This window comes from Thermobia domestica, chromosome 9, assembly GCF_964235325.1.
Source record: "Thermobia domestica chromosome 9, izTheDome1.hap1.1, whole genome shotgun sequence".
NCBI lineage: Eukaryota > Metazoa > Arthropoda > Insecta > Zygentoma > Lepismatidae > Thermobia > Thermobia domestica.
Genome location: NC_137462.1, coordinates 95813253 through 95840716, shown reverse-complemented (window position 1 = coordinate 95840716; position 27464 = coordinate 95813253). Strand labels below are relative to the sequence as shown.

At 35.2% G+C, this 27464-nt stretch overlaps 1 protein-coding gene across 1 annotated transcript in view; it reads right to left on the bottom strand.

Annotated features, from left to right (window-relative positions):
- The window catches only part of LOC145660945 (multicopper oxidase 3-like), a 96249-nt gene that overhangs the window by 16813 nt on the left and 51972 nt on the right, over positions 1 to 27464 (bottom strand). Inside the window, exons 6-7 of the mRNA XM_081726386.1 lie at positions 16037 to 16241; positions 515 to 711 (exon numbers count right to left, since the gene is read on the bottom strand). Of these exons, the coding sequence (XP_081582512.1) occupies positions 515 to 711; positions 16037 to 16241 (402 nt within the window). The remainder of the gene's footprint in view (positions 1 to 514; positions 712 to 16036; positions 16242 to 27464) is intronic.

Here is a 27464-nt window from a genome sequence, read left to right as displayed (position 1 = left end):
TCGTTCTATTTCCATTATGATTGATGTTGAAATCATAAATGGCTAATTTCTACCACTCCCGATTTCAATAGACGGTTATTGGAGGAGATATAACCTATTGTTTGGATATTGAATCCATTAGAGAAATCTATTCCTCAATATAACTTCCTGTTTTTGCTCAGATCTAGTCGTCAAACAAATGAGGGGACATTCCGGCACACTAACACAACTATTATATAAGACTTGTGATACTTATACATAGTATAGTTTGGAAGTTAAATAATTATTTGGAAGTTTAATGTTCAATAATATCCACTAATAGCAACAACGGATTCAACAACTACAAATTACCTTTAGTTTTCCTAACTGTATGTACTGTGCATATGAACTCGATAATGTCAATCATTGTTAAACAATTTTCTACGAATATCATTAATAGAAAATAGCTGTCAATTTGTCCGTTTCATAATTTCACCTTCATTAAAGAGACACTTAGGAAAGAAACGTGACAACAATTTACAATTATTTAACTTACCACTCCCTGATCAAAACTGTTATCATAAGTTGGAGGAGTTGATAATTCCTTTTCTCTTAAATTTCCTGGCTTGTAGCGCAGTATAGCTAACTGATTAGGGAAATTCTCCTGTGTGCACTCAGCAACTCCTTTCAACTGAATCCAATAAGCTCCTCCAGCATCATCTTTCGTTTCCACCACAAAATCATATCTTTCACCTGTAAAGTAACAATCTATTATGATAATACAAATAAGTATTGAGAAGACAAAATTATACCTTTATCAAATATTAGAACCTTAACGGCTTGTAATAATAATACACTTACTGGCAAGAAATTGAAACACCAAGAAGGAATCGTTCGATTTCACTGCAATTCGAATTGATATGTAGTTTTAAGGTACGTTTCTAAATGATTAGAGTTAAAAAATATTTGAAACACGGCGAATGATGACCAGAGATAGTAATGTTAGCAATAAGAAATTCAATTCTGGTTAAGCCAATCAGTTTTAAAGGCTGAGAGAGTGAGCCAACGCGGTGAAGGAAGGTGAAGAAATACACGTTATGCCTGTCTTTCGCAATAGACAGCATTACCAGCATTTAATAGAGTACAAAATGGGTCGCATCGTGGGATTGCACGAGGTCAACTGTGTGTTTCGTGAGATTATCAAGCATTACTAAACCAAACGCCAAAAATATAGGCGAGTTGCGCGCGCAACAAAAAGTGGATGGAGAGAGCAACAGCCAACTAGCAACTTACACACTTGCCACATTTACATTTGTCTTGCTCAGTCACTGTCAAGGGTTCATGTTTCGCGCGCGTTTGGAAGTTTGCTGCATTTAGATTACTTCATATTTTAATTTCTGTGATTTGTGAATTCGTGTGACTGCTTGTGTATTTGATTTGTGTTTGCTTTACCTTCATTAATATGTAAGTATTAATGCTTTATGTGTGGAGTTAGTGGTTACTTGAAATACATTATGGATGAGGTTCCCAGTCTGTCAACTGTGTGTGTAACGCCGAAAAAGGACACCTGATCATCGAAAAATCTCAAAGAAAATTGTAGATAATGTTTATAATTGGTTTAAGAAGTTATCTGATGAGAATGTAAGAAGAAATATTGATTGGTCAAAATGTCAAGAAGTGACGACTGAAGCCTGTGGAATAGAGTTAAGAACTATTCAACGAATAAACTGTGAAATTAAACGTGATGGACATTTTTATTCTCCAAGGAAATAAAATACAAGTCTGAAAAACCGCCACAAAGCTTGATGACTTTGAAAAGGATGTCGTGAGAAGAAGTGCTCACGAAATATACGACAGAAGTGAGTTTCCTACCGCTGATAAGCTTCGTATTCGCTTTCAACAAAAGATAAACTTTTCAGGGTCGTTGACATCTATGTACCGAATTTTGTACAAGTTAGGGTTTAAGTATAAGAAGTGCAACGATGGTCGACGTTTCGTAGTGGAAAGAAGTGATATTGTGGCACACAGGGCTGAATTCCTTCGGAAGATGCACGATCTTCGCCAAAACCAAGGTACAAAACCTAGGATTTATTTGGATGAGACATGGATTAACCAGACTCATACCAAAGCTCACATTTGGCAAACAAGTGACAGCAGAGGTGGACTTAAAATCTCAGTTGGAAAAGGTGGTAGGCTAGTTATTTGTCACTCTGGAAGGGCTAAATTTGGATTTATTGATAGTTGTAAGTTGCTTTTTAGGGTCAGAAAGGGAGGTAAAGGAGATCACCACAGCGAAATGAACATGGGATTTTTTAAACATGTTTTCTACAACTATTGAATAGTTTCGAAGAGGATTATAATGGACAATACAGAATATCATTCAACGCTAACTGAAAAATATCCTTGCACCTCAACCAACAAACCAGAGATTATCCAGTGGCTAAAAGAACGAAAGATGTCCCCCTCAGATAAAGAAACAAGGGCCGAGCTGTTTTTGAAAATCCGTGGTAATGCGCCAGAGAAAACATATGAGCTCGACGAAATCGCTCTCCAGCATGGTCACGAAGTTATCAGACTTCCTCCTTACCACTGTCAATATAAGCCTGCTGAGCTGATTTGGGCAAAAGTGAAGGGAGAAGTAGCAGAGCGAAACAAGACATTTAAATTAGCTGACGTAGAGATAATAACTCACGACGTTTAACAAGAAGCGATTGGGAGACACGCCTAGTCCATGCGGAAAAACTACAAGAAGACGATTATCTACGTGAATGTTCAAGAGGTAGGATTATTCAAGCATTTGTTATCAACTTGAATGAGGACAGCAGTAGCAGTGACGACAGCTCCTCGCACTCTGCCCATGAAAAAGACGAGACAAGTGACTTTGAAGACTAAGGAATTCGGTAAGTCTTGACTTCTAATATTTTAAACTTCTCTGTTTTCAGTTGCTTCGTTACAATAAAGTGAACTATCCAGAGTTCACGGTCGTTACTGAATGAAAGACTAAAATCTTTAGTCAGAGTGACCGATTATTCAAAATATACTAAATACTAATGGAGTAGAAGGCAAGCGGTCTTCCGCGCTTGATTACTCAAAATATTTATACTGATAATGTAATGTGGCAAACTATCTCATCAAATATGTGAACCTGAATGGAGTACTTTGTTTGGAGATAAGAAAAAATAACGACTACATTTTTATTTATTCAAGATTTGAGCATTAAGTGTCATTGTGCACAGATTAATTTGCATAATGTTGAAGATGGGTTACGGCAGAACGCAGACTTTGAGCTGTGGCTAGGTAAACGGCTGTCGTCTGCTTACTCCTGCAATAGGAGGGGAAGGAGGTGGCACATGACAAGGAAGAGTTGACAACAGCGAGCTGTAAGGTGCGCGCGCAACCCGCCTGTATTTTTGGCGTTTGCTTTATATCCTTTCAACACGAACATGAAAGCACCAACGTACGACGTGAAGGATCCGATCGATTATGAGGTTGCAGAATCGTCGCATTGTGCATGAAGCATAATGTAGGTCTGTAATGTCTGTGTCTACCATCCGGGTGCAAGCAGTGGACTTTGTGTCATTCTGCACTATTCCTGGATAACAGGCATCAGCTAGATTACGGGTGCACCGTCCCTTGTGCAGGTTGCAAATAATGCAAGCGGATAAACGACAGCGTGGAGAGAGGTCACACTCGCCAGGGTGGAATCTTCATGAATGGTAACGGGTTTTGTTCAGTGATGATTCTAGATTGTACCTAACTATAGATGAACATCTTTGGAGGAAAGATCACCGGTCAATATTGTGGAACGTTACACCGGCGTCTCCTCTGGCAGCATGACATGCAAGCCATCGTGTATGACTTTTGGTCATGTCTCGTTGTAATTCGCGGATCGTTGAGGACACAGTGCTACGTGGGCAAGATCCAGTATTTGCACGTGTTACTCTTCCTGCGAGAGAACGCTGGTAAATCTTTCAACAAGACTGCTCTGCTACTTTCAACAAGGCAACGGTCGTAAATGTCTGGAGTGTTTTCATCATGATAAGGATAATCTGTGACAACAAGATCCCTTGATCTCCTACCAGTTGAACACGTTTGGTATCAGCTGGGACGTCAACTTTCGAACCACTACTGATCTACAAGATCATGTAGTTCAGTTACAGTAGCTATGAACTGACTTGTGTAAGGAACTCTACGACTCTGTTTCTAGCCACATTAACCCATATATTTGTGCTAGTGAGGCCGCTACAATCTACTGATATACAACACGCATTACGCTAGTGCAAAGAAATCCGTTGTTGGAATGGTTTCATGTAATTAGTACAATAAAGTTGTATGGGCTTGCAACCTATGGAGTTTTTTTGCCGTATGATAACTCTGAGATCCGTTTAAATAAAACTGATACCAATTTACACCTGTATTAAGCTACTCATTAAGAAATTACCAAGAAGACAGTACACAGTACGATAATTAGGTACTTGGTTAGATGTTGGTGTTTTGTTTTTCAGCACAGAAGGTGTATGAGACGTGAGCCTATAGTTTAAAGTGGAATGATAAGTAATGTTTTCAAATTTTAAGACTCCTCCAGTAGGATTTAAATCCATAATTCTTTATGAATACACAAAGATGTACGCACTAGCCCCTGGAAGAGCGAATAGTGCTAGTTATAAAATATAGTTTAAACTTTTTGAGTAACTCTTGAACTTTATTCTTTAAAGTATAATATTGTCCAATGATTACATATGTCTGAATCTGTGGACGATCTCAAAGTAAACAAAATAACGTGATTGAGACGACAAATTGTGAAATAAAGGAATATGTCGTCAGTTGTCAATAAGCTTTTGCGGTTAATAAACTTAGCTTTAATTCTGTTGCAACACATTATTTATTTATGTGCTGCATATGTGTAAAACAGATTATGTTTAGCTGATTGTATATATTGTTGTTTATCTGTTCCTAACTTTGACACACGCATTTGTATAACAACATGTACTCTTATTAATAACATATACACACACTTCCAACAATGACAAACGTACTCTTTACATTGACACACAAGTAGTAGAAAATGGATCGATCTGGCTCAGACCTGGCTCAGTGTTTAACAACTCACAAGCCACTGGGAAAATGACCACCGTGCACCGTGAGCCCACGGTCTTTTACGACCTCCATTTTAGGGGTGAATTCGTTCCCTTTTATGACCACTTTTTAGGGGGTGTATTCGTTCTCTTTTACGAGCCCATTTTAGGGGGTGAACTCATTCCCTTTTATGAGAATATTTTCCAACCCCTACGAACACATAACAGAACAAGGGTATACTCGTTCTCTTTCATGAGCACTTTTTCAACATAGCAGACAATGAACATAGCAAAGGGGTACGAACACATAACATAACAAGGGTGTACTCGTTTTCAACCCCTATTTTAACATAGGAGAAAACACATAAGATTACGAACACATAGAAGAGAAGATAACACATAACACTACGTAACATACAGCAGAACAGATAACACATAAGAGTACGTAACATAACAAGGGTGTTTTCATTCCCTTTTATGAGCATATTTTCCAACCCCTATTTTAACATAGGAGATAACACATAAGATTACGAACACATAGAAGAGAAGATAACACATAACGCTACGTAACACACAGCAGAACAGATAACACAAAAGAGTACGTAACATAACAAGGGTGTATTCATTCCCTTTTATGAGCATATTTTTCAACCCTTATTTTAACATAGCAGATAACACATAGAAGAGAAGATAACACATAACACTATTTTAACATAGCAGATAACATATAAGATTACGAACACATAACATAGCAAGGGTGTACTCGTTCCCGTTTATGAGCACATTATGAACACACAGCAGATACATAAGACTCGTTCCACCCCTATTTGAACATAGCACAGCTAATAAAAGAGTATGGCACATTTTTCAACCCTTATTTTAACATAACGAAACATAGCGAAGATTAAACATAGTCTATTTTAAGGGGTGAACTCGTTCTCTTTTATGAGCATATTTTTCAACCCCTATTATAACATAACAGAAATGACATAAGAATACGTAACATAGCAAATAATTCATTCCAAGATTACAATCGAACACCCCACGGTCTACAGATAGTCATTTTAGAGGGTGTATTCATTCATTACCCCTAATTGAAATTACGTAGCAGAGCAGATAATACATAAGATTCGTTCCCTTTTATGAACACTTTTTAGCAAAGGTCAACATACTTAAAACCTAATTACTCGAAAATGGATCCACATATTGAGATGGTGTTTCCACACTTAGCAATTGGTCATCAGGTATTACATGTCCCAAAATTAGTGGCCATCGAGTTCAAAGGTCAACATACTTAAAACCCAATCACTCGTAAACGAAGCAACATATTGAGATGGTGTTTTCACATTTGGTAATTGGTCATCAACTATTACATGTTCCAAAAGTACTGACTATCGAGGTCAAAGGTCAAAATACTTAAAACCTAATAACTCGAAAACGGAGCCAAATATCGAAGTGGTGTTTCCACATTTAGCAATAGGTCATCAGGTACTACAAGTTCCAAAATTAGTGGTCATCGAGGTCAAAGGTCAACATACTTAAAACCTAATTACTCGAAAACGGAGCCAAATATTGAGGTGCTGTTTCCAAATCGAGTAATAGGTCATCAACTAGTACATGTTAAAAAATCATGACCATCGAGGTCAAAGGTCAAAATACTTAAAACCAAATAACTTTTAAATGGATCGACATACTGAAATGCTGTTTCCAAATCTAGTAATAGATCAGCAACTAGTACATGTTTAAAAAAGTACTGACTATCGAGGTCAAAGGTAAAATATTTAAGCCTTAATAACATGTAAACAGCGTGTCGGATAAAAAACTTGTGTGACCTATTCAGTTTTGTACCAAGCAGAAAAAGTGAAGAATGAATCAATTTGAGTGGTTTATTTGCTATTTTACTAACGAGGAATACCATTTTGTATTATTTCAACAAACAAAGGAATAAGCAAAAAAAGGATAATTTTATATCATTTTAAACTAGTCTAATAAACGAAGGTATAAATATGAGTGAGCTATTTAATTTTGTAGCAACCAAAGGATTTTCACGAAAGAACAAAATTGTACTAATCAGAAAAAGCGAAGAAGACCCATTTTAACTAACTGAGAATTTCTGTACCTTTTTGTAAATTTGAGTGACCTGTTTTTTGTACTAACCAGAAAAATCGAAGAAGGTCCAATTTAGCTAACTCAGAATTTATGTACCTTTTGTACTAGCCCAATGAACGAAAGAACAATTTTGGGTGTTCTACTTTTTTTATACCAAACAAGGAAGAACCATTTTAACTAGCTCAAACACAATTTTAACTAGCGCAGAATTTCTGTAACGCAAAACTTAATTTGGATGGAGTAACAATAAAGAAAGCAAAGATATGCCATATTAACTATTTAAATAAACGAAGGGATAAATTTAAGTGATCTATTCAATTTTGTACCAAGGAGAAATGCCAATTTTAACTAGCTCAGAATTTATGTAACAAAAGAACAAATTTGAATGTTCTGTTTTTGTATCAAACCAGAAAAAACCTAAGAAGGATCATTTTAACAAGTTCATAATTTCTGTACTTTTTCGTGCTATTCAAGTGAAAGAAAGAAATAATTTGTGTCCTCAAAAATGAAAGTTCAATTTAGCTAGCTGAGTATTTTATATCATCTTGTAGTATTTAAATATACGAAGAAATAAATTTGAGTGATCTATTCAATTTTGTACCAACAAGAAGTGCCATATTTAACTGGTTCAGAAAAAGGCTAAGAAGGGCTATTTTAACTAACTGAGTTTTTTATGTCATTTTGTACTACTGAAATAAACGGTGGAGTATTTAGTTTTGTACCACCGAGAAAAAAGAAAGAAATCGTACCATTTTGGAGTATTCAAATAAACAAAGGACTTATAATTTGTATCAACTTTAAAAAGAACCATTTTTAACTAGCTGAGTATTTTATGCAACTGTGCATTATTTCAACAAACAAAGGAATAAATTTGTATGAGTCGGAAAAAGCAAAATGTACCATTTTATATCATTTTGAACTAGTCAAATAAACAAAGGAATAGAGAAAAAGCGAAGATGGATCATTTTAACTAGCTGAGTATTTTATACCATTTTGTACTACTCAGATCTTTATACCATTTTGTGCCATTTAAAGAAATGAATATATACATACGGATGTTCTATTTCCTTTTGTACCAACGAGAACCATTTTTAACAGGCTTAGATTTTTATGCCTTTTTGTAATATTTGTACTAAACAAAGGAATAAATTTGTAATAACCACAAAAAGCGAAATCTCATTTCCAGGCCATGTTTTACTATTTAAACAAACGAAGAAAGCGAACATGAACTCAGAATTTTATATCATTTTGTAATACTCAAATTTGGATGGATTATTTAGTTTTGTACCATGCAGAAAAAAGGAAACAAAGGTATAAATTTGCACTGATCAGAAAAGCGAAGACATTTATTGAGGTGTCCTATTTCCTTTTGTACCAACGAGAACAATTTTTAACTGGTTTAGAATTTTAGGCCTTTTTGTAAAATTTGTATCAAATCGAAAAAAGCAAGGAAATACCATTTTTAAATAGCTCAGCATTTTATAACTTTTTGTGTTTTTGGTCTACCCAATTTCTTGACCATATTGTACTATTTAAACAAACAAAGGAATAAATTGGTGTGACCTATTCACTTTTGTTACAAGCAGAAAAAGGAAAGAATAAATTTCGGTGACCTAATCAGTTTTGTACTAAGCAGAAAAAAGCGAATATACAAAGATATAAATTTGTGTGACCCATTCAGTTTTGTACTAAGCAGAAAATTTGTTGGTTTTTGTGCTCTACAAATAGAGACCATTTTATGTGCCTTTTGTAACGAAGAAACAAATTTGAAGGAGGTTCATTTTAACTAATCCTGCTGCGAGTAGATCAATATGGCATTATTGCGACTTTCATTTTCGAATACATACGGATTAAGCCACTATGGCAAAAAATACTACTCTCTCCTTATGCATTAGAAACCCGCTAGTAGGGCGTCGATTCAGTAATCCATATTGGAGTATACCTTTTATACAACAAAACAAGCTTCTTAGCCCCACTCTAGAAATTAGAAAACAAATTCTTTCTTCTACGGTCTTCGGCAGCAAGATTCGATTCTCTCGATCTTCAGCTTTATCCTGCAACTCCAATAAGCATCTGTAAATATTCTTTGATGTGTAAAATTGGATCCACTCATCAGTATAGTGGTTAAAGATAATTGCTTCCCATCTCGCAATACCCTGTAAACGCTTGTCTGAACAATGAAGAAAATCAATTATATAGTTGTAAATTTTAATGTAAGAATTACCTGTATTCTATCTAAGACAATCTACACCTACGGAATCATCGTTATTACAAATAGTGTTAATAGGCATGTTTGTAGATGTTCTGAAATTTTTCTATTGGCACATCCTAGTACTTCTTAATTATATCTTCCAAATACTGTACACCTCTTGCCCATTTAATTTAGCCTTAAATCTGAGAAATTGGATCGTATAAATGTGTTCGCAGAATGGCGGTATAATTGGTTCGCCACTAACAAATTGTTATCTTTACTTAATAACTTTCTTAGAGATCATTATTGCTGGTAGACTACAATGCACCTTTAAAACCTACTCTCATTCGAAAAATAAACTGCACTATTACAGACTATTATAAGTACAGTACAATACAGCTGTTAATTGGAAATTCTTACACAATGTATCGAAGTCTACTCCAACTAAGCATAAGGAGAAAGTAGTATTTTTTTGTCATAATGGATTATTCTGTATGTATAGCTTTATTGTGAGAAAAACCATTTGTTATTCTTTTTCACCAAGTTTCCAAATACCGCGAGGTCCAACAGATAGGTATCAGGAGATACCGCAAAAAGGCCAGTTTTACCACATCGTGTAAAGCAACCAAGTAAATCTGCAATCTGGATACTTGGCCTGAACTCGCACACATGATTCCAAAACTTTAATAACTCATCCAAAGTGTCCTGCGTTCTTCCATAGCGAAAGAAAGCTGTCACAGTATAACTATTACCCTTAGTTTTCATGGCAAAAAAGGTAGCTGATTGGAAAAGAGAACTGTGTGCAGTTAAACGAGTAACCAACGACAAAAAGTCTATCTTAATATCTACCTGCGATAAATGCTTAACAAATTGTATCATATACCATTTGTTATAGCGACTATTAAACAAATATCTATCCATCAAATAATTGTCTACCACATCGTTATAGTGGGCATTGTGCTCAACAAAACATGGCTGTATACCATTATTCAACCGAAAATATCTAACTGTAGACCTAGAATAAGCGGGGCGACCATTACGTTGTACCACAGGGAAATGAAAAGTTCGGCCATTGTAATGCACACAACCAAGTATGTGTTAAAGGTTTTAATCGTTAATACAAAATAAAGAAGCCAACAAAACTAAATATTCTACACCTTCTCGGTGGTACTAAATAGTACAAAATACTTAAATTGATAGAATGGTACAACACTAAATTCCCAGCTGGCACAAAATAAAATATTCCATTTAATTTTTTTTTCGGTACAAAACTAAATTCCGTACATATGCCACTCAAATTCATTTATTCTTCCTTTTGACCTCTAAAATAATAATAATAATGATTTAAAATTTAATTTTCCATTTTTTTTCACTCTCTCCTTATCTCTACTTAATTAAAAACTTTCGTTTCTACTAATACTGTATTTACCCATATGGAACTGTCTCAAAATTATCTATTCGTTTTCTTTTACTAAATGTGGATAATTTCCAAGTAAAGTTGCAGGATAAAGCAGAAGATCGAGAGAATCGAATCTTGCTGCCGAAGACCGTAGAAGAAAGAATTTGTTTTCTAATTTCTAGAGTGGGGCTAAGAAGCTTGTTTTGTTGTATAAAAGGTATACTCCAATATGGATTACTGAATCGACGCCCTACTAGCGGGTTTCTAATGCATAAGGAGAGAGTAGTATTTTTTGCCATAGTGGCTTAATCCGTATGTATTCGAAAATGAAAGTCGCAATAATGCCACATTGATCTACTCGCAGCAGGATTAGTTAAAATGAACCTCCTTCAAATTTGTTTCTTCGTTACAAAAGGCACATAAAATGGTCTCTATTTGTAGAGCACAAAAACCAACAAATTTTCTGCTTAGTACAAAACTGAATGGGTCACACAAATTTATATCTTTGTATATTCGCTTTTTTCTGCTTAGTACAAAACTGATTAGGTCACCGAAATTTATTCTTTCCTTTTTCTGCTTGTAACAAAAGTGAATAGGTCACACCAATTTATTCCTTTGTTTGTTTAAATAGTACAATATGGTCAAGAAATTGGGTAGACCAAAAACACAAAAAGTTATAAAATGCTGAGCTATTTAAAAATGGTATTTCCTTGCTTTTTTCGATTTGATACAAATTTTACAAAAAGGCCTAAAATTCTAAACCAGTTAAAAATTGTTCTCGTTGGTACAAAAGGAAATAGGACACCTCAATAAATGTCTTCGCTTTTCTGATCAGTGCAAATTTATACCTTTGTTTCCTTTTTTCTGCATGGTACAAAACTAAATAATCCATCCAAATTTGAGTATTACAAAATGATATAAAATTCTGAGTTCATGTTCGCTTTCTTCGTTTGTTTAAATAGTAAAACATGGCCTGGAAATGAGATTTCGCTTTTTGTGGTTATTACAAATTTATTCCTTTGTTTAGTACAAATATTACAAAAAGGCATAAAAATCTAAGCCTGTTAAAAATGGTTCTCGTTGGTACAAAAGGAAATAGAACATCCGTATGTATATATTCATTTCTTTAAATGGCACAAAATGGTATAAAGATCTGAGTAGTACAAAATGGTATAAAATACCCAGCTAGTTAAAATGATCCATCTTCGCTTTTTCTCTATTCCTTTGTTTATTTGACTAGTTCAAAATGATATAAATTGGTACATTTTGCTTTTTCCGACTCATACAAATTTATTCCTTTGTTTGTTGAAATAATGCACAGTTGCATAAAATACTCAGCTAGTTAAAAATGGTTCTTCTTAAAGTTGATACAAATTATAAGTCCTTTGTTTATTTGAATACTCCAAAATGGTACGATTTCTTTCTTTTTTCTCGGTGGTACAAAACTAAATACTCCACCGTTTATTTCAGTAGTACAAAATGACATAAAAAACTCAGTTAGTTAAAATAGCCCTTCTTAGCCTTTTTCTGAACCAGTTAAATATGGCACTTCTTGTTGGTACAAAATTGAATAGATCACTCAAATTTATTTCTTCGTATATTTAAATACTACAAGATGATATAAAATACTCAGCTAGCTAAATTGAACTTTCATTTTTGAGGACACAAATTATTTCTTTCTTTCACTTGAATAGCACGAAAAAGTACAGAAATTATGAACTTGTTAAAATGATCCTTCTTAGGTTTTTTCTGGTTTGATACAAAAACAGAACATTCAAATTTGTTCTTTTGTTACATAAATTCTGAGCTAGTTAAAATTGGCATTTCTCCTTGGTACAAAATTGAATAGATCACTTAAATTTATCCCTTCGTTTATTTAAATAGTTAATATGGCATATCTTTGCTTTCTTTATTGTTACTCCATCCAAATTAAGTTTTGCGTTACAGAAATTCTGCGCTAGTTAAAATTGTGTTTGAGCTAGTTAAAATGGTTCTTCCTTGTTTGGTATAAAAAAAGTAGAACACCCAAAATTGTTCTTTCGTTCATTGGGCTAGTACAAAAGGTACATAAATTCTGAGTTAGCTAAATTGGACCTTCTTCGATTTTTCTGGTTAGTACAAAAAACAGGTCACTCAAATTTACAAAAAGGTACAGAAATTCTCAGTTAGTTAAAATGGGTCTTCTTCGCTTTTTCTGATTAGTACAATTTTGTTCTTTCGTGAAAATCCTTTGGTTGCTACAAAATTAAATAGCTCACTCATATTTATACCTTCGTTTATTAGACTAGTTTAAAATGATATAAAATTATCCTTTTTTTGCTTATTCCTTTGTTTGTTGAAATAATACAAAATGGTATTCCTCGTTAGTAAAATAGCAAATAAACCACTCAAATTGATTCATTCTTCACTTTTTCTGCTTGGTACAAAACTGAATAGGTCACACAAGTTTTTTATCCGACACGCTGTTTACATGTTATTAAGGCTTAAATATTTTACCTTTGACCTCGATAGTCAGTACTTTTTTAAACATGTACTAGTTGCTGATCTATTACTAGATTTGGAAACAGCATTTCAGTATGTCGATCCATTTAAAAGTTATTTGGTTTTAAGTATTTTGACCTTTGACCTCGATGGTCATGATTTTTTAACATGTACTAGTTGATGACCTATTACTCGATTTGGAAACAGCACCTCAATATTTGGCTCCGTTTTCGAGTAATTAGGTTTTAAGTATGTTGACCTTTGACCTCGATGACCACTAATTTTGGAACTTGTAGTACCTGATGACCTATTGCTAAATGTGGAAACACCACTTCGATATTTGGCTCCGTTTTCGAGTTATTAGGTTTTAAGTATTTTGACCTTTGACCTCGATAGTCAGTACTTTTGGAACATGTAATAGTTGATGACCAATTACCAAATGTGAAAACACCATCTCAATATGTTGCTTCGTTTACGAGTGATTGGGTTTTAAGTATGTTGACCTTTGAACTCGATGGCCACTAATTTTGGGACATGTAATACCTGATGACCAATTGCTAAGTGTGGAAACACCATCTCAATATGTGGATCCATTTTCGAGTAATTAGGTTTTAAGTATGTTGACCTTTGCTAAAAAGTGTTCATAAAAGGGAACGAATCTTATGTATTATCTGCTCTGCTACGTAATTTCAATTAGGGGTAATGAATGAATACACCCTCTAAAATGACTATCTGTAGACCGTGGGGTGTTCGATTGTAATCTTGGAATGAATTATTTGCTATGTTACGTATTCTTATGTCATTTCTGTTATGTTATAATAGGGGTTGAAAAATATGCTCATAAAAGAGAACGAGTTCACCCCTTAAAATAGACTATGTTTAATCTTCGCTATGTTTCGTTATGTTAAAATAAGGGTTGAAAAATGTGCCATACTCTTTTATTAGCTGTGCTATGTTCAAATAGGGGTGGAACGAGTCTTATGTATCTGCTGTGTGTTCATAATGTGCTCATAAACGGGAACGAGTACACCCTTGCTATGTTATGTGTTCGTAATCTTATATGTTATCTGCTATGTTAAAATAGTGTTATGTGTTATCTTCTCTTCTATGTGTTATCTGCTATGTTAAAATAAGGGTTGAAAAATATGCTCATAAAAGGGAATGAATACACCCTTGTTATGTTACGTACTCTTTTGTGTTATCTGTTCTGCTGTGTGTTACGTAGCGTTATGTGTTATCTTCTCTTCTATGTGTTCGTAATCTTATGTGTTATCTCCTATGTTAAAATAGGGGTTGGAAAATATGCTCATAAAAGGGAATGAAAACACCCTTGTTATGTTACGTACTCTTATGTGTTATCTGTTCTGCTGTATGTTACGTAGTGTTATGTGTTATCTTCTCTTCTATGTGTTCGTAATCTTATGTGTTTTCTCCTATGTTAAAATAGGGGTTGAAAACGAGTACACCCTTGTTATGTTATGTGTTCGTACCCCTTTGCTATGTTCATTGTCTGCTATGTTGAAAAAGTGCTCATGAAAGAGAACGAGTATACCCTTGTTCTGTTATGTGTTCGTAGGGGTTGGAAAATATTCTCATAAAAGGGAATGAGTTCACCCCTAAAATGGGCTCGTAAAAGAGAACGAATACACCCCCTAAAAAGTGGTCATAAAAGGGAACGAATTCACCCCTAAAATGGAGGTCGTAAAAGACCGTGGGCTCACGGTGCACGGTGGTCATTTTCCCAGTGGCTTGTGAGTTGTTAAACACTGAGCCAGGTCTGAGCCAGATCGATCCATTTTCTACTACTCACACATAATCCTTATAATGACACACGTACTCGTAATAATGGTATAAAACTCCTAGTAAGGACACATATACTCCAAATAATGACACCCATACTCCTAATAATGACACATAAAAATGGCACATAAGCTATCGTCGATGACACGCTTACTACTAATAATGTCACGTGTACTCCTAATAATGTCATACGTGCTCTTAACAATGACACACACACTGCTAACAATGACATTCGTGGTCTTAACATCCACACACATTTCTAATAATGGCACACGTACACATAATGACCCAGAAGCTTCTAATAATGACACACATGCTCCTAATAATGACACACGTACTCCTTTTGATAATACACTTCTGGTAATGACACGCTAGGACTCCTAATAATGACACACTACTAACAGAGACACAAGTGTTCCTAACATTGACACAAATATTCCTAATAAGGACGCTTACTTCTAATAAAGACGCACATATTCCTAGTAATGACACGCAGACAATTAGTAATGGCATACACACTCCTAACAATGACAAACCTACTCTTGACACTGACACACATACTCCTAATAATGACTCAAATACAGCTAACAATGACAACCAAACTTTTATTAATGACATCGTTACTATTAATATTGACGCGCATACTCCTAATAGTGACATACGTACTCGTAATAATGACACATGCCCACTTAATAATGACGTTCATGGTCCTAACAATGGCACACCTACACTTAACATTGACGCCAATACTCATAATAACGGCACAATTACTCTTGATAATGGCACACATACTAACAATGATGCATATGTTCTTAACATTAACACACATACACTCGTACACTTAATAGTGGCACACAAACTCCTAATAATGACACACATATTCTAATAATGTCATAAGTATTCCTAATAATGATACATGGAGTTCTAATGCTGGATCTCATACCATTGTAACCTATAATTTACTTTTAATTTTCGTTAAACTGCATGTAAAAAACCCATTATTTAATAAAGTTAATGTGTTACCTGACATCGATACTAAAGTATCCACGTAGAATGGCTGAATCGGTTGAGCATCAGACGCTATTAGGAGCATTCGATGTCCCTCTATTTGGAGTTGCTGAGGGCACGATAATGAACCTGAATTGATTAAGCGGAATCTATATTTTCTATTTGGCTCCACGTAGTACTCATGGTATGGAGAAGTAGTTAATTTTCCTGTTTTTGAATCCTGAAACAAACATTGTATTTATGTCATAAATGTGGTTTGAACTTACTGGGAAAAGTTACGTTCACGTCAATTGTTCCATAATTTTCTAATATTGGAAATGCTTAAGTAATATGTGTTACTTATCTTCACAAGTTTGTACTGCAAATAGTAATGCAAACTGTTAGGAGATAACTGTGAATTATGAAATTGTTCTTTGGAGGAGACTGGGGAAATGTGTTGGAAGATTGTGATAGCTTAATAAGTGCCTACTCATGCCAAAGTGAAAAGAACGAAAAAGAAATGAAAAATACAATGCGACTATATATTTAGGTTTGGTTGGCTTTAAACAGATCCTATTTTGTATACCGTCGAAGCTGTATGTGTATACTTTAAAGGAGATTTTAATGGAAAATAGAGTGGAATTAAAGTCATATCCTGTATTGGTAAAAAAAAGAGATTTTTATTAAAGATACATTCATAAGTATATAATAGTTATATTTGATATGTTGATATATAACAGGCCTAAATATTCGGTCTAACGCTATTTGGAATGATTTTGCTTAGCTATATACGGAAGCAATCACCTAATAAGAAATATCCAATTTTATTTTCAATACACACATGACAGAGAAGGTACTTTAATAAGTGTTCAAAATACTAAACAAAATGAGCAAAATAAACCTTGTAGTAGTGGTTATTGATGCGAAAACTAAGGATTTAATTATAACAAAATGTTGTATATTTTCCTCACCGTGTATTCTAAAGTGAATTTTAAATTATCTATAAATACTAAGCTTAATATTCAACATTGAATGTCAAAGAGAAAACTGACAAACCACTTTATATGGTTGTTAGGTAGCAAATCACGACTCATAGATGAGGCCATGGTGGTCCAGCGGAGTGCTGACCTCTGTTTGTTGTTTCCCTGGTTGAATCTCGCCATTCTAGCTCTATCCAAATTTGCTTTGTAGTGAACAAATACCGTGTGCATTGTTTCCTCCTGGATTATTTACGTTTCGTCGATTTTCTTCATTCCATTTCTCCCAATACTTCCTACATTGTAATCATCAAAATATCTCTTAGACTTGGAGCATAGCCATGGGACGTTAAATTTAAAAAATAGAGATGTCGAGCATCAACATACTCTTGAATAGCCGAAAAAGAAGACTATGAATGTTGTGAGTTTGCACCATTTACTACTTGAAGACTACGCTTAAAAAATAATCAACTCAGGAAGACTGATTAATTTCAAACATTGCAAATCCATTTTGGAATTAAGAGTGTTGAGTACTTGTGTTACCATTGTTTTTTTAGTCAATCCATTCATCGGCTATTTTCAGTCTGTCTGATTGTCCGTGAATATCAAAGCAAAAAACAGCAAGGAATTGCAAGAAGCAGTTTCATTTAAATCGATTTCAGCGTCGCAAGGATGAGTTTCATCCAGCCACAGACTATTCAAACTGAAAATTGTAGAAATCAACAATTTATGGTTTCATTTGTGAACACCAAAGCATCATAGTAGTAAAACCATAATGTTAGCAAGAAGCAGTTATCTGATATAAACTTAGTGCATTAAAAATATATTTTATCTTTAAGGTTCCTGTGAACTACCCTTGTCCGAGCACTTCGCCTTTTCGCCACCAGATGCTCACTTTTTCATTTAGCAATCACTGCTGGTACCTCTACTGGGAAGAACTGAAAGATCGTACCGCTCAGTTTGAATGTGTCCAGGATATCCACACTTGAAGTGGGCGGGGAGAGGAATCCAACAGTTTTTTTTTTTTTTTTTCGTGCACCTGCAGTCAGTCAGAGTCTATCTATACAAGCCGTGTTGTTCAGCCGCAGGGCAAAACCTCAACCATTGATGAGTAACATAAATATTTTCTTTTTGCAGGTAGGAATAGAGTTTTGTACGAAAAACGGGAATTAGGTTGCAGAGAACGTCATTCACATCGCGTTGACAAATTATCTTTCGTACGTTTATCACATGAAACTCTTTTCTTTTTTTGATTATTACCAGAATATGAGATAAAAAGAACCTAAATGGTTCTTTGTATACAGAAAACAGACAAACAATACTAATATTTTCTTACATATCAGTATTATATGACTTTTTTTCTGAAGTGTATGATGCATGAAAAATGGACAAAATGAATTTTGACTTTTCTATTTGTCCCTATCCTTCTGAGTAGAGAGAATGATGTGGCGCAACTAAAGGGCCTGCAGGGCCCGCAACATTGAGAGGCCCATTTCAGTTTCGAAGTTAAACTTTATAATGTTAGGATGTTAAAAATTATGTGATGTTCCAACTATATCTCATTTTTTACCTATGAAGACGGTAACATCTGAGCGATTATTTAGTAAATTAAATGCCAACAAAACTTTTACTGACCAGCGAAAACATTATGACCACTCGCTACTTTTTGAACGAAATCATCGGGCTGAGATAAGAGCTACAAGGCATAACACAACCGCGCGCCAAACACGACAAGAATCTCACTCGATTAGTCAGTGTGATGCTTGTGCCTTGAATGGGGAAGGACGACGATATATCAGGGTGACTAAGTGGCTGGGAGCTTCATTTCGGAAACAACGCGACTTGTCGAGTTTTCGCGATCTGCCGTGCTTATGTATTTCAAAGATGGGAAAAGAACAGTGAAACCAGCATCGAACCAAACAACAAAAAGTGGGACGACCACACCTCATTAAAAATGTCGGATGTCGTAGACTCTCGAATTTGGTATAGCAGAATAGACGAAAACTATAGCACAATATAATAATAATAATAATAATAATAATAATAATAATAATAATAATAATAATAATAATAATAATAATAATAATAATAATAATATTAATAATGTGCATTTTTTTGCATATGAGCAAGTTGTGACTCACTAGATAGAACATAGAAAGTCAAAACTGTTCTCTGTAAATTTTACGTGACTCATGAATGTGGAAAGAGGGGGTCCGTTTAACATTTTTGCGGGGAGGCCCATTCGTCCTTACTTACGCTACTGAGAGAATGTAAGGTAAAATAATAACACCAATATATATATATATATATATATATATATATATATATATATATATATATATATATATATATATATAGATAGATAGATAGATAGATAGATAGATAGATAGATAGATAGATAGATAGATAGATAGATAGATAATCCTGGCGCAACAGTCCCTTGTGATCTGAGCCTGCAGCGGGCTTATGTTAGTAGTAAGCACAACCACACCCAACGTCGCCGGCTGTCTAGATTGAAGTCCGCTATCTTTTAGTTTCCCAACTTTTCTCTCGATATTTGGTCAACACAGAAATGTTTGAGTGCCACACCGGGAATTAATCCCTGGACGATGCACACCGTATCACTTTCGCTAATCATTTGGTAAAATTCAGGTTAGGGTGGTACTGAATTAATTTTGGAATATGCCATTTCTCATAAGGTAAAGTTCAAAAGTATTGTGACATAATTAAAAAGCTCATTATCAACTACGTATTCTTACCTCTAATATCTCTAAAAGTTTTCGAGTTATGTGTCAAAAATGGTTGAAACACTTGAAGTTAGTTTAGTAACTTGAAGAAGATAGTGGACTTATACATACATGATTAGAATTGCTCCAATTTTTATTTTTATTCTTCTTTCTCGTAAAGAAATACAAAATCATAATTTCAACCATTTTGGTTCATTTTTCATAATTTGAAGCGCGAACAGCCGGTTTCTTTCCTTACGTTTTGAACTTGGGATTTATATTCTCCTTGTCACTTATCGTGAAAGTCATATAATAACATGGGTCACAAAGCTAGAATATCTTATGCGACAGAGGTAATGACAATTTTTGTCATTTCATCTCTCAAGATCTGTTAAATTTGACATTTATTGAATGATATCGGTTTTATAATACGAATAAATTTTTCGCAATAAGGTGCGTATAGTGGTCGTAAGAAATGGCAAAAGCTACCACTGACCTTTATAGTTTGACTCATGCTTTTTCGATCATGGTATTCCTCTTAAATTTTGCAAAGGACAGTATCATTTTAATTATCTTAACCTAATTTCCTAAAGCATCTCATTCGTACGCTAAAAGAAAGATTTCTATTTTTTATGTATAAGAATTCAGGAGATGCAAATTTATTCAAAATTCCTTTACAATTAAAGCCGCCTAAACAGATATTCCTTCGAGATTTCTGTATTTTGAAAACAATTCACGATTTCAGTTCTTTGTATTTACTTGTTTCCATGTTTATTTATATCAATACTGTATGATCAGTTCCCAGAATTATTTTAGTTCCCCGGTAAATCCATTTATAACAAGCTCCAAATACTGCTACAATTTTAATGTGGTTTCAGGAGAATCTGCAAATCTCATCCTTTTGTTACTCTCTATATATCCATCTACTACGTAAACAAACATCAGTGAAAGAAAGAGGCTGAGAGCTAACATGTGCTCCGTGAGGAACGTTGTCATACCTTGCACTGATATATCTAGAGAGTCTAGTGTTGCCACGAGACGAAACGAGACAAGACGAGACTTCTGGCTGTGTCGTCTCGTCTAGAAAAAATGTGTCCGTCTCGTCTCGTATCGAATGGTTCTGTCTCGTCTCGTGGCAACACCAGAAAGGCTGAAGCCCACAAAAGAGCTGTTAAACCAAGTGGTTAAAATTATAACTTTTAACCTAGTTTGGTTAACAGAGCACAACACAAAACACGACTGCAATCCTCCAGCAACGACTGCTTAGTTTCGACTGAACCCGTAATTACTTCGATAGGAACATTTGTCAATACCGTCAGTACAGACGAAAGGCAAGATTTCCCCATTTATTCTGATATCCTTTTTTCAGAACCCCTGGCGCCACTTCAACAAATAAGGAGGCCTATGTAACTTTCCCATTTAAAAAATGGTTTATCTTCGAATAACAGCATAAAAGGATAAAAAAGATAAATTTTATTGTCAAATCAGAATCTTTTTCGAAACTCAGTGTCGAGAAAGGCTGACACGTTTCTGTCTTGGTTCGGAACGAGAAAGACAATGAAACAATAGTTAGTTACTGATAAAATTGCCACTTCTACGCATACTTGTACTTCTATTAAAGGGTTTTTATACGTAGATATCTCCACCAGCCCCCGGAATAAAATCTTCTGAAACACTGATCTCAATGAACGATTTACATTCTATTTGAATCTGGAGCACTATCACAAAATAATTAAACGTGAATCGATTGAAAAATGGAAGTGAAAGCTGTTTGTAAGAATCATTTTTAAAAAGTGCTTTAGGTATTCCCTGTTCTTTGTAGGGTTTGAAACGTTGAATCATTTGGATCATTTGAAATAATAAAAGATGGTATACATTTCGAAGGCAAATAATTTATTCCGAGTTAATAAATTTTTAAGCAAATTCAGAAACTGTGTTTGTATTTTTCGAGACACGAGACAAGAAGTTTTACGAAACGTTTCGTATTGTATCGTGTCTCGCTTCAAAGAGTCCTGTCTCGTCTCGTTGCAACACTAAGAGAGTCTTACGCATTATCTTTCCAAGAAAATGAGCTGGAAACTTGAAAAGCACATTCAGTCAATTGTTATCATAGAATATACTATGGGCATAGCCGCTGATGTGTAGAAGGTGACACAGGCGGAATTTGTTTTTGGCGAGTTGGAGCCGTGGGGCTCTATTATTTGGATTGGAAACATTGGTTCAAAAATATTTTACATTTAGCATACATACATATACACATATCATACGCACACACACACACATACGTACATGTGTGTTACACATACTTTAATTAATGTGTGGATCTAAGGACAAGGTCCGGTTCGCCCACCCAAAAACCGCCTCTGGGAGGTGGATTGGAAGCGCACCTCTGAAACATAGAATTATGTTAATCGTAATCTTCTGAGATAGACTACCCCCCGAGGAATAAGTAAATAAATAAAAATACTTTATTAATGTTTATCTTCCGTATACGATTAATTGGAAAATTTTAGTGTCTCAAAAATGAGAGCCATATACAGGTGATCCTGCGTTCCTGGCGGAACTTCCCTAGTTGCGGACAAAATTTCATACTATAAACTCTTTTCGGCTCTCTCCCTCACGGTAGTTTTTTTTATCTATTATCTACTCCCTTGGAGTAACTGTTGCTCTGTATTTTCACGGGCTTGCAACCGTCAGAATGAATATCTTGGCTGCCTTCCCAGCTACCCAATCAGCATGCAATAGATACATGCAATAACAATCAAATCCCACACAAACTACTCTACCCATCAAATATTTTAACATGGAAAGTTCTTTTACGCAACATATTTCGTTTGTTTAAAATGGAATAGACCTAAATACATTTTTTTTAATGTTCTTCTGGAGATTCGATAGCGAGACCGCTCACATCAAAAAATGAGAGAGTTAGTGCTCTGACAATCTGGTAGAAATACAACATGCCATATGTACATTACTGTGATTACTAGACTTCGGATTTTAAGGCAAATGCCTATTTTGTTCCCTTTATAGGAAGTAAAAAATACTTCGGATCTTTACGAATCATGAGGAATTAAGCCTATTAAAACACTTTATAAGTGCCCTAAAAATGCCTAAAATGGAGTTTAGCGCCTATTTTGGCCGTTTTGGCCTAAAAATGCCTAAAACTGCAAAAAATACAAAATTCCTGTATTTTTTAAATAAACTTTTTTTTTAGTGTTGAGTGAAATTTAATTGACAAATCTGAAGGCAGAGTGAGTGTGTTTGTCGAGGCTAATTTTAGTCTAACTCGTATGAAGAAGTGAAACGCAGAGGGTGGTTGTATGTAAAAAATTGTTTCTAAAAGTTGAGCTATTTCTGCTCAAGGTCAAGCCCATTTGTGAAAGACAAAGACAAACCATCCCTTTGCATCCTGCAGACACTGTACTGAAAGATCTCTATCTCTTTCTGTCTGTCTCTCTTTCCCCAGGGGCAAAACCAAAGCTATTGCTAAGTGCATATCGCAGTAACCAATATTCCCCTCCCTGCCGTTCTGCATTCTTGGAACTATTCCACCTTTTCTCTTCTGTAGCGGCTCACTTCAGCTCTTCTGTGATCCGTTCAGCTCTCTGGAATTTGGACAATAGTTTACACACACACATTCACAAATCAACACACAGCTCTATTGAAGCAAGAATCTCTTCGGGTCTTCGCTTTCAATATTTGGGAAAAACCAAAGTCCACGAACAGAAACGATTCATGAAGTGACGCGGTTCAGTTGACTGGAGTATCCATCCATGTATCATTTTCGGGTCAGTGCAGTGATTTATCTTAAACACGTAGTTCAAGAACGATACATCGTCTCTACAACGCATGAACAATTGGACTCAACGGCTTACAGCCCAGTCACAGATCTTGAGGATTCTTAAAAAGAAGTTTTGTATCATACGCAACAATGCCAAAGGAGAAGTCTTCAAAAAGTACCTTGATTCGCCAGTGGTTGCAAGAATTTCCAGATCTAACATACGATGGAAGAATAATCTTTTGTCCATTGTGCAGCAAGCAGGTAAGAAAAGCTATTTTTATTTACAGAATTTATAAATTTAATTAAATCAATTGTACACCCCCCCCTCCTTGTTTCTGTATAGCTAGCTAAAGTAAAACCTTTATCAATGGGAGGTTAACTATTTTAAGAGACAACGTTACTGAGCTGCTGAACTCGTGAAAATCTAATTTACATGGAATTTAGATCAGTTAAGAAAAAACATAAAAATAATCCTGTAACACAGGAAAATCTTTAAAATGTAAAGACTTCTAGCAGCCTGCTTAAATGAAATATATGAACGATGGTTTTGAAAGTGCTAATGGAAGAAAGTGTCTAGACTTACACATTCAACAGTTTTAGGGATTCTCGGGGATCTTGAGAAAAGCGGACATGGCATTCTCGGTTCTTTCCGAAGGACTCCCCCCCCCCCGAAAAAAAGCGGTAAAGGTTAAAAACAATGTAAGTTAAAGTTGACATATTGTGTCAGTAACTCCAAAAGGGGTCCTCTTTTCGGAGAAAAATGTTTAATGCCAGCAATTACTCGACAGTTTCAGGAGCTTAAGAAAACATATTTTTGCTATCTCGTTTTTCAAAAGAAAAAAAAAAAAATACGAAAGAAGTTAAGAAAGGCGGGATTCAATTTTTTTTAAATGCCAACAGTTCCAAAAGTTTGAAAGAAGAAATGTGCAATGCCAATATTGATTATCTTTAAAAAGTTAAGGAAACTGGATATATCCTTTCATCCCGAAAATATCTAAAAACGAGGATTTCAGTTTGAAAGAAAAACTAGAAATGTCAATATCTTGAAAAGCATAAAAGATAGGAAAAATGTTTAAAGGCCATTTTTTTTTTTTTTTTTGTTATTTTTCTCGAAAAAGAAAGAAAAGATCTGTTAATAGTTAAATAACGGCGTTTGAGGTTCATAGATTGTCTCAGAACTTGTTTTACGAAGCAGAAACTTGTTTGTCTCTTTGTTTTTTTATTTATCAATTTTGCTCGAGGTGCTACTGTCTATTGTCTTAAGATGCTATTGATTTCCATCCATAGTTACAGACAAATAAATTCCACACAGGGGCAAGAAAAGAACAGTCTGACACTCGTCTAACAAGAATTACAATTGCGGATAATTTTATTTTAGGACAGATCTTAAGAAAGGAAGAATTTGTCTCTGATGTTCTCTCCCCAAAGCCAAAAAAAAAAAAAAAAAAAAAAGGAATTCTAATCGATTGCTCTCTCTCTCTCTCTCTCTCCTGATGAAGAATATCCATACACCTTTTGTCGCAGGGCCGCAAGAGACAACTAATTTCCAAAAAAAAAAAAAAAAAATTAAAAAACGCCAATTTTATTTATTGTATCATGCTGATGTTCACGCTCAACTAAGGCATTGCTAATACTTTATTTTCGTTCTAACTTTGGTTTCTGTCAGTTGATAGTTGCAAAAATTTTGAATTTTTGAAATTTTAAAACGGCCCTTATTTTAAATTTTTGACAGGTCACTGATTTTCACACTGAAACATTTTAATCATATTTTGGGGAAAATTTGGTTCAAATCAGTTAAAAATTTTGTAAATTACAGTTTTAAAGAAAATTTTAAAGGGACGATATTTTGAAATTTTTCATGCAATTATTTTGGCATCCAAATCTCAAACAAAATATTGCCAAATTATGTTTTAATTTTTGCCAAGTTGGAGTGTGTCAGCATTCGAAATTAAATAAAATATAGTGCTTAAAATTAAATTAGTTACAGTGCTTAAAATTAAATATTATTTCTCAGATATTGATATACAATTTTATTGCTTCTGTCTGTAAATTGGGGATTATTCTGAAGTAAAATGCTCATCGATTAGTCTTTTATTTGATCTGTTCTGATTCGAAATGGGACTGGGGTATATTGGTCTTTAACGAGGTAGACCAACAAGTTTGCCTTTTTGTCAACTTTAAATCAATAATGTAACGTTCACCGATTAAAAAAAAAAAAAAAAGCACATTACGACCAGAAAGGCAAGCAAACAGTGATGGTAGTTGTCGCAATTAGTGCTCTCAATCGGGTCAGTTCGGGTCGACTTTTGGTTGGACACCCTCGAGTAACGGGTCGGGTCAGGTCAGCCTAACTCGGGTCACGGGTCGGGTAGCGTTAGACCAACTCAGTTCACCGGTCGAGTCGGGTCACCCGAGATAGTTTGACCCGACCCGACTGGTGAACTGAGTTGGTCTAACGATACCAGACTCGTGACCCGAGTTAGGCTGACCTGACCCGACCCGTTACTGAGGGTGTCCAACAATAAGCTGACCCGAACTGACCCGTTTGAAAATACTAGTCGCAATGTACACGAAGAAAATTAGAGAATTTGAAACCGAAATTAAAGTTAAAACGCCACCATCTTCACTAGTTTTGTAAGAAGCATTTGAAAATATATTTCTAAGCGTTTTTTTTTTTTTTTTTTTTTTTTTTTTTTAAGGTTTCTCAGGAAAAGAAGTGCCACTTAAAGCAACACATTGATGGTGCTGGACATCTTGCCAAATCTAAAGCGAAGAAACAACAGAAACAGACACAGTTAACTCAGCCTTCTGGATCTGGATCTGAATCTGGAACTGCGAACACATTTAATGCGGATCTTGCTAGAGCCCTTGTCGCTGCCAACATCCCATGGAACACACTTCAAAATGAAACATTCCGACAGTTTTTACAGAAGTGGTGCCAGCAATCGATACCGTGTGAGTCAACACTCAGGAAAACGTGTTTGGATTCTGAATACAACAATACACTTGATACAATCAGAAAGGATATTGGCGATTCCAGCATTTGGGTAGGCGTCGATGAGACTACTGATGCATGCAATAGATACATAGTGAATGTTGTTGTAGGAAAACTTGATGAAGATGGACCTTCAACTCCTCACTTGTTAAGTAGCAAGGAAATTAAGAAAGTGAGTGCCCAGACAATTGCTTACACCGTGAACAAAAGTTTGCAACTTCTGTATCCTAGTGGTGTGGATGATTCTAAAATTCTTCTTCTTTGCACAGATGCAGCTTCTTACATGATTGCTGCGTTTAAGAACCTAAAACCTTTCTACCCCAACCTCATCCATGTTACCTGTGTAGCACATGCTTTTCATAGAATTTCTGAAACAATCAGGAACGAATTTCCTCAAGTCAATGCCCTCATTTCTAACATGAAAAAAACTTTTTGCAAAGCCCCATCGAGAATCGCTGTCTTTAAAGAAAAACTGCCTGGCATTTCTCTTCCTCCACAACCTGTCCTAACGCGCTGGGGAACATGGCTCGAAGCAGCTTTGTATTACGCAGAGAACTTGGACGCTATTGCTGGTGTTGTTGGCGAACTTCCTGGTGTGGAAAACATTGCAAGTGTTTCAGTTTTGAAGGAACTTTTCAAAGATCCCATTCTCAAAAGAGATCTTGTATATATCAAGTCAAATTTTTCATTCTTACCTACGACGATCACTAAGTTGGAAGCTACGGGAAAGCCACTTAGTGAACAGGTGTCAGTAGTTAACGAAGCCGAAAAGAAAATCCAAAGTGCTACGGGGAAAGTTGGGGAAAAAGTGCAGTGTAAGTGGGAAAGTGTAGTGAAGAAGAATGAGGGATTTCTTGTGTTGGCTCGTATAGGGAAAGTTTTGATGGGAGAGGATGAAACCATCCCCGACGAAGTGGAAATGAAAAATGTATCGAAATTTAAGTATGCTCCTGTAACATCTGTCTCAGTGGAAAGATCGTTTTCG